The following is an 11,746-nucleotide window of genomic DNA, read 5'->3' as shown; positions in this document are numbered from 1 at the left end:
GCCAGTACCAGCTTCGAGAGAGTCCCTTGAGGCTGAACCCAATCTATGCACAACGACAAAAGAACATGTCTCAGCTGAGCTGTCCCGGTGCGTAATCGAACAAGAGGCGATTGAACCGTTGGCCATGTATGTAAGTGGGGGCAAAGTCAGGAACTCGTCTACAATCATCACAGAGGCTTTTGGCCCGATCTTGCAGTAACTTTGGGTTTCAATGAGAGGGGATTCATTCTGGAAGGCCAACCTCGTCGTGAACAAGATTATTCATCCACTGGGCGTCAATAGTTTAAAATTGCTTGTGCGCGGATTTCTTTCACCGATTTTTCAGTCCAGTGCAGGAAGCTAGAATTGGCGAAAATCAAAGACACAGCCTTGTAACGATAGGGTTAGTTGACTCTCATGTCTGAGAAGAACATACAACTCCCCGAGGCTGTCCGAATCCGCCCACCTGCAGAGAAGGAACTGGGGCGGTTGTGTGACCACGTTCCAGAGTGGCATGCCAAGTTTCGATTTCCCTTCTCTGTCGAGTGAAGTACGGTACATCGTCTGCTGTACGACTCCAATTTCAGCAACATGTGCAAGTGGGGGTATTGGAGTTCTTTTCCCTCATTCCCTGCCGCCCAAGAACGAACTCATAAGCGGCGATGAAACGAACCGACCCACGCTGACTGCATTTCTGCAAGATAATCACTCATAAAAATAGAGAGATTGGTTGTGTCTGAGCTTGGCCGTTCAAAGTCGGAGATAGAGAAGGTATCCGCGAAATAAGAGATATCCACGTCTCCAGACTAGCGACAGCCAATGGACAGGGGGCGGGGAGTTGGAATTTGAGCACACAACACTTGTCTTTAAAATACAGCGCAATAAGTGAATTGGCTGTTGGACAGAAGTCAACATCAATTCGATACATGTTGCCATGCTTAATGTATAGTATAAAGTCAATCGCTTCCTTCTCACAGCATAAAGCTCACTGCAGCGGCTTCTTGCTGTCTCGGCCCTGCTTGCGCCTTAAAAACAACATTCGTATGCCGAATAAGGTAAAAAGAGCCCAACGCAGGGTCCTGGTGCAACTTCGGTGGTCATCCGTGGAATATGGCATGGGGGGTGTGATGAATGATCATTGATGCGAGGGAGGGACTTGGGAGTCCATGACGGCTGGAGCTCCGGCTCATGTGTGATTGTTAAGCAAGCCGCCGGCCCATGCAGGTAATCCTGATCGAGCTGGCAGCTTGGTAAGCAAAACTTTCTGTGCTCTTTGCTCTACACAAAGCCCGCTATTGAGCAACGAAAGAGGTAATGCAGTAACATGTGAGATACAACAGGAAAGCAAAATAGAGTATAAACAAAGAATAGTAACAAAGATAGAGTCGCAATCATCTTGACATGAACATTGCGACATACACACGGTTTTATTACTGTACTCTTCCATTCGCCAGATGCCCCATGTTCTAGGCCACCATCTCATCGTTGAAAAGGCTGGGTCCTCGTTTACAACTAAGCCTCCGACTCCAGGAGGGGCCCTTTGCCATCCAGTGACTGTGCTCAGCTCACTACCCACTAACCCACCACCCACGGGCTCCCCAAACAACAACCCACTCCACTAAACCCATCTGCGTAGTGGCTTCGGCGTCAATCGGCTTCCCAAGTTGCATCCACTTTGAGAAAACCGACTTGACTTGCCTTGACCCCAGCGCCCTTCTTTCCTTCCTCCACTTCCTCCTCAAGAACCTCCAGAATCAACCTCGGAATAGACTCATTGTTCATATTGAATCTAAGAAACGACGACGATACGACGATACACGTTCGACTTTTTACCGAGTACGCGGCTATCGATTTGGGACTGACTGATATCATTGAGTCACCCGCAGCCGTTGGCAAATTTGCCTGCACAGACCCCGCTCATCCTCGTTGAGCCGCCTTCGGATTCGATATCGAATCATCGACTACCGTTTGATTGAAGACACTTTGAACAAGTAATTGGTGCTTGGAAACCCAATTCAAGGGGAAAGAACTGGCCTCGAATCATTCATCGAAATGACAAACTTCAACGGTCGCCGCGGCCCCAACGTGTCGCAATACCTTCGCGACCTCAACGCCATCAACCGTCAAGAGACTGCTCACGACGAGCCTTTCAACATGGAGGAGGACCTCGCTCTTTTCACCAACACTCAATTCTTCGACTTTGAGACTGGTCAGAACACCGATTACCAGGCCCACCCCGTCAAGGTTGACTTGGAGGCTCCTCAAAGCACCTCCCCTTCCGATGGAATGACTCCGGCCCCCTCTGTTGTGGGTGATATCACTGCCGGCAACTTTGATTTCATGCAGGGTGAGTTTTTGATATCCTTGCGTTATACGACACTTCCCACCTTGAAAACATGGTAAACTGGAGATTGAAGGGGTGGAGCACATCAATGAGAGGGAATTGCGACAACGAGCAAATATCGGTGCATTATTGTTTTATCACAAAGCAGAAGTTCTCTTGAGCCTTTGCCCTATGGTATCACCAATGATCGAAATTTCGGGTTGAGCCAGTCATTTCGGGTTCTCACTGATGCTCTGCTCTTCACTCCACCATACATACATACATATGGCTACAGTCCAAGCGGATAGCCGGAATCATCACATCTGACACCTGGTCCGAGAATGGGCAATGAGAAGCGTCTTACCGCCTCACTAACCGTTAACTCTATTTACCCCCACCCTCCCTTGAGACCATTTGTCCCAACCTGCAGGCCTGCATGCCGCCTTCTGGTCATTAGGGATAAGCTGTCCCTTGATGCTAGGCTGTTCAAGTGCGGCCCAAGTCTAGGATCCCAAGCTCAATGCTAGTGGCTGCATAAACGATGGTGTCTATGGCGCAATATCTCGTGATTTGCCGACACTAATCACGACATCACTATGCATCCCTGCACTTCACTACCACTTCCCAAGTTGGGATAGGCTCTTCCCCAGATCTCCAGCACTTCTGCAATACACAATGGCTACTCTTCAACTCCGCAAGCCTACTATCTTCTTTACTTCAGCCATGATAGACTCTTCTCGACATCAACTGACCACAATACCATGGCAGGCGACTTCAGCTTCCCCGACTTCACCAGCACTTATCCTTCAACCCCCATGACCGCCTTTGCCGATGGCACTCAGAACTTCGCTGCTATGCAGCCTAGTGCCCCCGCGAGCTACCAGCCTGTACCACAACAGCAGCAGGCTCCTCACTTCGCTCAGCCAGCTGCCCCTCAGCTTCCAACCGAGAGGCGCGACTCCGAGACCTCCCCTGGCGCTGGTCGTGGATCTGTCAACTTGGAGGAAGCTTCCCGTCATGCCGCTGAGGAAGATAAGCGAAGACGCAACACTGCTGCCAGTGCTCGCTTCCGTATCAAGAAGAAGCAGCGTGAGCAAGCTCTTGAGAAGTCCGCCAAGGAGATGTCCGAGAAGGTTTCCGTTCTAGAGAGCAAGGTGTCACAACTCGAGACCGAGAACAAGTGGCTCAAGAACCTCTTGGTTGACAAGAACGAGGGCAACGATGAGATCGTTGCTTTCTGGAAGGAGTTTCTTGCATCCAAGGCTGCCGACAAGCCCGAGTCAAAAGCCAAGTCCCCCGTCAAGGAGGAGACAAGGTGATTGCGACAAATCTATAAAAGTGCAGCGAAATCCTGGGTCGACCTTTAATGAAGAAGGCCGACGGCGTTCTTCTGGCTCGTTTTGCATCTAGTGGGGGCTATGCGGCGTTTTCTGATCTTTTCAACAATATCTGGGGGTACAAGGAGCATGATGATGATACATTGGGCACGGCACATACACAACATAAAAATCACGCGAGGTATAGTGAGGGGACGTTTTCAGCGGATGAGAGGTATGATGGATATACATTGCACGAGCTGCATTTGCAGCAACTGATAGAGACCAGTCCCTGGGTTCATGCAACAGGACAAACTGGCTGGAATTCTTTGTTTTGACTTGTCATGATATCAACGGGTATACGATATATCGTTTCCGTAATTAGTTTCTTATTCCATGTTCAACACTTTTTGGTCCGAAGAAACCATGCTTTGAAAGCCAGTGTTTATTGAGTTACTAATAGAACTCTTTCACATCCATATATGTTCCTTATTCGCTTCCCTGCATGCCGTAACCATGAACCTATGCCTCATTGCGTATCCCATTAACCAAATATGAACCTTGCAAGCATCTGTTATCCTCTCACTTCTGTTGCTCCGCCTCCTCAGCTGCCTTCTTTTCTTTCAAAACATCCATGCGTTCCTTATTCCTCTTTCCCAACAATCTCAACGTCTGTGCCTTCTCATGCTCCGTCATCCCCGCCCAATTCCCAATCCTGCCCATCGTTCCATCTCTGTTCACTACAAGGGGACCCATGGCATCCAGCGCGACGGATTCTCCAACGCGCAGCTGAGTCGGGCCATCATTGGCAGCATCTTCGGGGGCCGGTAGAGGTAGCGGGTTCTTGTTATCCTTGCTCTCTTGCTGAGCAGGCTGTTGTTCGTCCTTGGACATTGTGCTGGAGAAGCGGAAGGTTGATGGTGTGTAGTAGTTGTTGGTGTTTAGGCGTGTGATAGCGAAGCGTGGGAAGCGCTTGAGCATAGTGTGGTTGAGATGTATTGTGTATGACTTCACTCAATGAGTGAAAGTGACTGGCAGAGATATCAAACCTCTCGTTGAAATGCTTGAGATTTAAGAGATTATAGAATTGAGCTTTAGTTTGATGAGCTATCGTGAATTATAGTGAAAGAAAGAGGAGTTGTAAGTGAGGCGCTGTTTGGATTGGGTTTGGAGTAGGATAGAAAAAAATGGAAGCCAATAGTCGAGACGCTGACCACTAAGAATGGATCCCTGGGTTTGTTCTAGAACTAACCGTGTTACTCACTGGCCGCATTAACAGAGAAGCGAGAAGACGAAAACACATGAGCTGACTATTTTATCAGCTAATTCTATACAGTTCTAAGTTGCAACAATATTGTATTGGTTTATTTCCACGTTCGAATAAGTTCTCTTGTTTGACTGTGGGTCTTGATCCAACTCCACGATCCCCGGATCAATTCATGGGACACAGAATGCTATGACTGTGCCACTGCACGGTTATCTCTACATGATACGGGAGACACTGCTATACTCTCGTCAATCTAATGGGATGCCACACTTTGTTCAGATAAATTGTACAATAGGGATGGACATAATTGTCTAACAAGGCCCTATAGACCCTTCCATCTATCAAGAGGTACTTCTTTCAAACCATGTATCAGGGACCTGAATTCGGTTCATTGATAGAAACCATACATCTTCAGCGCATGACAGTCGTCGTAACACATAACCCGTCTCAAAGAGACATCTCACAGACCGTAGAGACTGACATGGTATACTGCATGTCAACAGTTTAGGCCACAAAGCACAATGCAATAGTCTTGCAAAGACCAATTGTTCTGTACTCAAAATCCTGGCCATCCGTGAATGGCCATTTAGTGAAGCTTGCGGTGCCTATGTCATATTAGCCCTGCCATTTGGAACGTCCACAAACTCCTGCAATGCTTACTTGGTAACAACACGCTCGATGGCGTCCATTCCCATCTTGAGAATGTCCATACGAGGACCGTATGACAGTCTCACGAAGTGATGGCAAGGGGAGTCGAAAAGGTCACGACGGCGCGAAGGGTTGAGATCAAAGAAGATACCAGGCACCACGATGACCTTCTCCTCCAGACAGGCCTGGAAGAAGTTGAGACCGTCGGCAATAGAGTCGGGGAGACCCTCGAGGTTGAGCCAGCTAAAGAAATGGTTAGGCTAGTGGAGAGACAATCTGGAGTGATTCAATGACTTACAGGTAGAAGGTCGAGTCGGGCACGTACTTGATGACGAAGCCCATCTCACGGAGACGTCGAACAACAAAGTCACGCTTTTCCTAGGATGTGTTAGTACTTCCATGTCTCGACTATTGAAGTTAATAAAGGCTTACTCTGAAGTGAGACTGAAGGTGGATCATCTCATTGCGAACAAGTTCGGGCTCGAGCATAGGAATAGCGGCCTCCTGGAAAGGATGCGAGGCACCACCGTCCAGGTAAGAACCACATGAACCAATACTGTTGTTTTGTTAGTCAGGATTGGCCATATTTAAGATAAATCATGAAAAGCAATTTCATGCAGCCCAACAAAAGCTCAAGGGCTTGGGTGACAACTCACGCATTAATGTACTCTAAATGAACCGAATTAGCTTTCTTTTCATGACTTTGGGTTATGATGAATTGGATTGTGCTTACCCTTAGGTCCCAAGATCCAGGCAATTCTCCAGCCAGGCAGGCGGAAGCGCTTGGTAAGACCATCAATGATCAGGACATCATCCTCGTTAACATCCTCAACGTTCTCAGCAGCACTGATGGTGCTTCCCGAGCAGTTGTCGGCGTAGTAGTATCCGGAATAGAATTCATCGGAGATGAATGTCGCACGGTCTCGACACAAGTCTTGGATCTCGGCAAGTTCGGGGTTGACAATCACACGACCGGTAGGGTTGCGAGGGTTTGATGTGAGGATAACGGAAGTACCACGAGCAATCTCTTCAGCAATCTTGTCGGGGTGAATATGGTAGCCGTCCTCCTCAGACAGGGGCACGGGAATGGCAGCAAACTATGGGAATCTGTCAGCACGCATATCGTGACAATATCAAAACTTATTCGCCAAGAACTTACGTTCTTGAAAAGACTCAGCATTTCATTGTAAGCCGTGTAATCAGGCAAGAAGAAGGACAGGTATGAGTTGCCCAAGACAGCAGCGATACGGATGAGACCAGCACGGCCACCAGGAACGATAGCAACGTTCTCCCAGGTATACTGACTCTCCTTGCCCTGTCGGTGAGCCTCGTTGTAGAGCTTCGCAACAGCCTCTCTCAGGGGCTTGATACCAGCTGTAGGACCGTACTCTCGGCCGGCCATAGAGACGTTAATGGTGTCCGGGCGGGGGAAACAACCTTCGATGTCGTCCTCGACTTCGGGAGCACCCTGGCCAAGGTTGGCCCAGGCATCAGGGTCGTCGAGGTAGCCATACTCGGAGGCTCGCTCTGTGCACCAGATAACACCAGTGGATGATCGGCTGGCGTCGAGGCCGGCGTGAGGCATGTGACCCTCATGGGCGTTTCGGAACTGACGATGGACCTTGGATTGGTATTCTGTTTAACCTCAATTAGTATTTCGTCGTTTTTGCATAGTAGTTGCAAGCTATGTTCTGATCGTGGATTGGGCAATGACGTTGTGGGGAGCTGCAGCCAAGCTCCTGTACAGCTCCAGGTGTAAGGCGGGTTTGGAGGGGTAACTAAGGCCAGGATAGAGGGGCAGCCATGATGGCAGGGATTGAAGAGGGGAAAAGCGAGAGCCCAGCAAGGCGATGCACAGCAAATGCAACGCCCCATTGGCGCCGGTAGTCAAAAGGCGGGACGGTGAGGGGAGGTGAGAAAACGGTGAAGAGAGTAGATGAGGGTTTTGGCGATGGCTCATGAGAGTCTCCAGAGCTCAGGGAGCTTGGATACAGAGACAGAGCTGGGGCGACACAGCCCAGGGCAATGTCTCGGAGTCCAAGACGAGCCAGAGCAGGCATGAGACAATACCGGGCCGAGGAGAGACATAAACGTACCGTTCATCGAAGGTTCGGTGGTACTGAAACGGCGGGTGAGCACCTTGGGCTTGGGTTCGCCAGTATGGCGGTTGATAGAGAACTTGCGTCCGCTAAAAGACATGATGGGTGGTGGGTAATAGGAACACGACTCAATATAGGTAGGAAGGAGTTTCGCAAAGATTTAAGGAAGAATTCAGTTATGGCTCGAAGCCAAAGCAAGTGATGATGATGATGAGTAAGTAGTAGTTGCGAGGTCCCGCCTAAGTTTTGGGGGATAATGGAGCTCTAGCTTAGTGAGGTCCAGTCATGCAAGTCACAACGTAGTAGTCGCGACAGTGCGAAGAGAAAGAGTTGGTGGTAAAGCGAAAGAAAGAAGGAAGAGGAGGAAAAAACAAGGAGGATGGATTTACGGGGGATTACATGTAACTTTAAACAAGTGCAGAAGAAAAGAAGAGAAATCAGATCGGTCACCGAAAAATTAGGTCGGGGGTGGAACCTGGAGCCTTCAGGTACTGTCCTCTCTAAAGCGCCTTGGATGTGTGTCACGAACAAGAACAGGACAGAAAAGGGAAGCCATTCAGCATCGAGAGTGGTCTGTGAGTACCAGGCCAGCATCAGCATTGGCCAAGCTGAGAGGAATGCGATTGGATTGAGCTGACTATCGCCAGATGGTATTGGATGTATGCATCATGCACTGAACATCAACGGAAAACGGCATCTTTAGAGCAACCATTTGACAGGAATTAATTATCGTCTTGCGTAATCACATAGTCTACCCTACCTCTGAATCGCCTCAAAAAGTCTCACTCGGTTACCAACCTCACACCGAATATTAACAACCAGGCAACTATGGATATTCCGCTTTGACGATGCATTGCCAATCCTGGGGTAAAAATGGCCCCCTTTCTCAATGCTGATACGACTTGTCAGGTTGATTTTGGAGTCGAGACGCTTCTCTTACAAATACCAGATGCAGTTACAGTACCTCTGCAGCTATCCTAGCTTCGTCCAATCATTCTCTACTTTCATCGCATTTACCACCTGAAGCTGGAGTATCAAGTATGGAAGATGCACTAATTCATCTTTTGTACATACAACAAACATATTCATAGCCTGTTCTTCTTTGAATCAGGTATTCGTTGACATCTAATTCTATTCTGCCCAACATCAACCCGACCGGACTCAAATCTCCCGAACAGGGCCCCGCATAGAATGGCAGAGTGACGATCTTTGAGATATCGTTACCTAAAACCTCATCCCCTGCCAGTTCGGTTTCTCCCCTTACCCACAACGCCTCATTCGTCCGGCCCGATCCCCAAACTCGCCATCAAGTATCAAGCTCAAGGCCTTTACATGCTGACATTGGCTATTCTTACTGCTTTCACCGGGTGAAATGTCGCGCGTCTTTCAAAAGGGAAGCTCGGTGAGAAGCCGAAACTGAAACACTCTAGAACCTCGCTAGAATGCCTGATATCGGTCAAGGAACCAGTCCGGTTGGTCCCGATCTCAAGGGTCTTCAGGTACATGCACAAGCGGGTTGTTGAATCATGAGACATACACGTTACTTGGGCTTTGTATGGGACGTTTTGCATACGGGCGAGGCTGGGGAATGGGTTCCTATGTTCACCGTGCTCACCTCGACTACGCCGCGGAACGGGACGGCATCGCCGTTACACGGGCAAGTGCACGGAGACCGTTTGAATTATTCCCGCATCATTCTTACAGTATTACGTGGTCAAGATGAAGGCATTAAGTCGGATACGACTGAGATCAATCTGTGGGACCTACCTAGGTACTTGACCGCATAGACGATCTGAGGGTGTAGGGTAAATGCATCCTCAAAGGCCTCACTTTGCTATATTGAGAGACGAATAACATGTAACGTTGACGGTAACGTAGACATTAGTGATACATCATATAAGTTTCCATATAAATTCAATTCTTTATGTGCTAATTATTTGCACATCTAATAGCCACATTCAACGCTCCCAAATTTAAGCTTTAAACGAGATACATGATAATTCCTCCTTTTTTTAACGCCATAATAACCAGATATTTCCAATTCGTTTAACCCGACATGGACTTTCCAATCTCACTTTCCCAGTTCTCACCTCGCTCGAAGCCGTTGGAGTGTGTCTGGTAATCAAACAAAGCCTTGGCAACATCCTCCTTGGAAGTAAGAACGAAAGGACCGTACTGAATAACAGGCTGATCCAGGGGCGTACCAGCGATGATAGCTACTCGAGCAGACTTCTCTGCACCGGCATCAACCTCAAAGTGAACAACTTCGCCCTCAGGCTCAAAAACAATGTTGTGGTATTGCTCAACAACACGCTTCTGGTCATCCTTGCCAACGATAACCTGTCCCTCAAGGGTGTAGGCAAAAGCGTTCCAGTTGGGAGGCAGAGGCTGAGTGATCTTGCCACCGGGCTTGATCTCAATGTCGAGGAACCAGACGGGTGTGTAGGCGAGGTCCTTGACTGAGTCGATACCGTGGCTTTGGCCGGAGATGACCTTTACGGTGACCTTGTCATCGTCAATCTTGGCGACGGGGATCTCTGCGGCCTTGAGATCGCGGTAGCGGGGTTCACAGGCCTTGAGCTCCTTGGGAAGATCGACCCAGAGTTGAAGACCAACATTGGCGCTGCCGTCAGCGTTCTGCTGGGGCATCTCAGCATGCATGATACCTGAGTGAATGTTAGTAAATGTGATTTTTTATGGGATGTCAAGTAAGCATACCTTTTCCAGCAGTCATGAATTGAAGGTCTCCAGCGGAGAGAGTGCCTCGGTTACCAGCAAAATCCTCATGGTCCATACCACCCTCAAGGAGGTAAGTAATAGTCTCTTGACCGCGGTGAGGATGGTCAGGGAATCCGGCACCAGGCTTGACAGAGAAGTGGTCGAGCATCAGGAAAGGAGAAAAGTTGCGGAGCTGAGGGGTACCAATTGATCGACGAACGCGAGCACCAGCACCCTCAGATTGCTCAATGGCAAGGAAGACCTTGCGAATAGATCGATGGACAGACATTTCGGTGGCGTAAAGGTGTTGAGTGTCCTTCTCTTGGTCGATGATTTTGTCGCTGTAGATGTAAGATAGAGGTGTAAGAGTCTTTAATACCTCAAAGGTAGAAGTAGCTGTGTCCTTGAAACGGGTTTGGAATAAGGCAATGGCAGCTAATGCTATGAATGCTGGGATGAAGATGCTTCGGAAGAGGGTCATGACAAGATAGGACGGATGAAGCAAGGACTTATATACTACAAGAAGAGACAGATGGATGAGGGGATGATTTCGCAAGCAACGACAAATGAGTAGAAATAGATGGATTATTAAGTCGAAGCCATTGGGTCAGACTGGCGACTGTGGAGGGTTTGGCGATGTTTAGTCAATGTTACATCAGCAGCTAGAGGGAGGTTTTACCACTAATAGCCGCTGTAAGTTAGGGACTGCAGATGGTTTGCTAAGGCTGACCAAATCGATGGTGTGTCTAATAAGTGGAGACAATTACTAAGGGCTTATCGTGATACGCCATCTGCTGGGTATCCGTATTTCCGGTCGACCTCACCTCCTTCTAGAAGACATAGATTGCCTTGATCAGAGTTTGAATCTGGGATGAGTGTAACTTTGGCTTTTCGATTGTATCTTCTAGTGTTACCTCACTGGGACACTCAGCCTCAGTGGCGTGGCTTCTCTTATAGAAGGCTTTAATGCTTCAAGTGTTCAACCGAAACTCCTCCCCCTCATTCTACTGTTTCTGTGGAGTTGGACCACTCTTCCCCATCCCCATGTCTGTCGGCATGACATGGTGATGGCCCTTCCTGACTGGCGCGTTCAATTCCAGCATTATATCAGGTCTCTGATGTAAAGGCATCGAGCGAGTGCGAAGAGACAGCTATTCAATAAAAAGTATCTAATAACCCAGAGACCTTGGTATTTCAAACTTGCGTATATAAAATCCCAAATAGTACATGAGGCTCTGATCATTCCGGTTTTGTTGAACGGTAAGGCTGAGAGAGGGGCTTTATATACTTCTTCTGATAATACTCCCATAGTGAGCTTTTGAGAAGATTGCACTTTTGTCAGCTTGCGTCTCGCAATCGCGCAAACTATTGAAACAGCTGCACTATGTATGCAAAC

General features: G+C 48.5%; 4 protein-coding genes across 4 annotated transcripts; 1 reads left to right on the top strand and 3 right to left on the bottom strand.

The window, feature by feature from the left end:
* Nucleotides 1-2,031: 2,031 nt before the first annotated feature.
* On the top strand, nt 2,032-3,621 carry FIESC28_05612 (uncharacterized protein; the record flags this gene model as incomplete). Its single annotated transcript, XM_031159757.1, has 2 exons — nt 2,032-2,326; nt 3,002-3,621. 2 exons carry the CDS (start codon nt 2,032-2,034, stop codon nt 3,619-3,621), a joined length of 915 nt encoding a protein of 304 aa, XP_031016209.1.
* A 579-nt stretch (nt 3,622-4,200) lies between these two features.
* On the bottom strand, nt 4,201-4,599 carry FIESC28_05611 (uncharacterized protein; the record flags this gene model as incomplete). Its single annotated transcript, XM_031159756.1, has 1 exon — nt 4,201-4,599. One exon carries the CDS (start codon nt 4,597-4,599, stop codon nt 4,201-4,203), a length of 399 nt encoding a protein of 132 aa, XP_031016208.1.
* Nucleotides 4,600-5,471: 872 nt separating this feature from the next.
* FIESC28_05610 (uncharacterized protein) lies at nt 5,472-7,732 on the bottom strand (the record flags this gene model as incomplete). Its single annotated transcript, XM_031159755.1, has 8 exons — nt 5,472-5,490; nt 5,546-5,776; nt 5,832-5,911; nt 5,966-6,089; nt 6,190-6,202; nt 6,267-6,630; nt 6,693-7,168; nt 7,630-7,732. The coding sequence occupies 8 exons, from the start codon at nt 7,730-7,732 to the stop codon at nt 5,472-5,474; spliced, it is 1,410 nt and encodes a 469-aa protein (XP_031016207.1).
* Nucleotides 7,733-9,678: 1,946 nt separating this feature from the next.
* Nucleotides 9,679-10,831, bottom strand: FIESC28_05609 (uncharacterized protein; the record flags this gene model as incomplete). The annotated part of the gene is made up of 2 exons (XM_031159754.1): nt 9,679-10,298; nt 10,351-10,831. 2 exons carry the CDS (start codon nt 10,829-10,831, stop codon nt 9,679-9,681), a joined length of 1,101 nt encoding a protein of 366 aa, XP_031016206.1.
* Between the last annotated feature and the right edge of the window lie 915 nt (nt 10,832-11,746).

The sequence above is a fragment of the Fusarium coffeatum genome (genome assembly GCF_003316985.1).
Source record: "Fusarium coffeatum strain FIESC_28 chromosome Unknown BRIP53273_contig_121, whole genome shotgun sequence".
Classification (NCBI taxonomy): Eukaryota; Fungi; Ascomycota; class Sordariomycetes; order Hypocreales; family Nectriaceae; genus Fusarium; species Fusarium coffeatum.
This window is presented reverse-complemented; position numbering and strand designations above follow the sequence as displayed.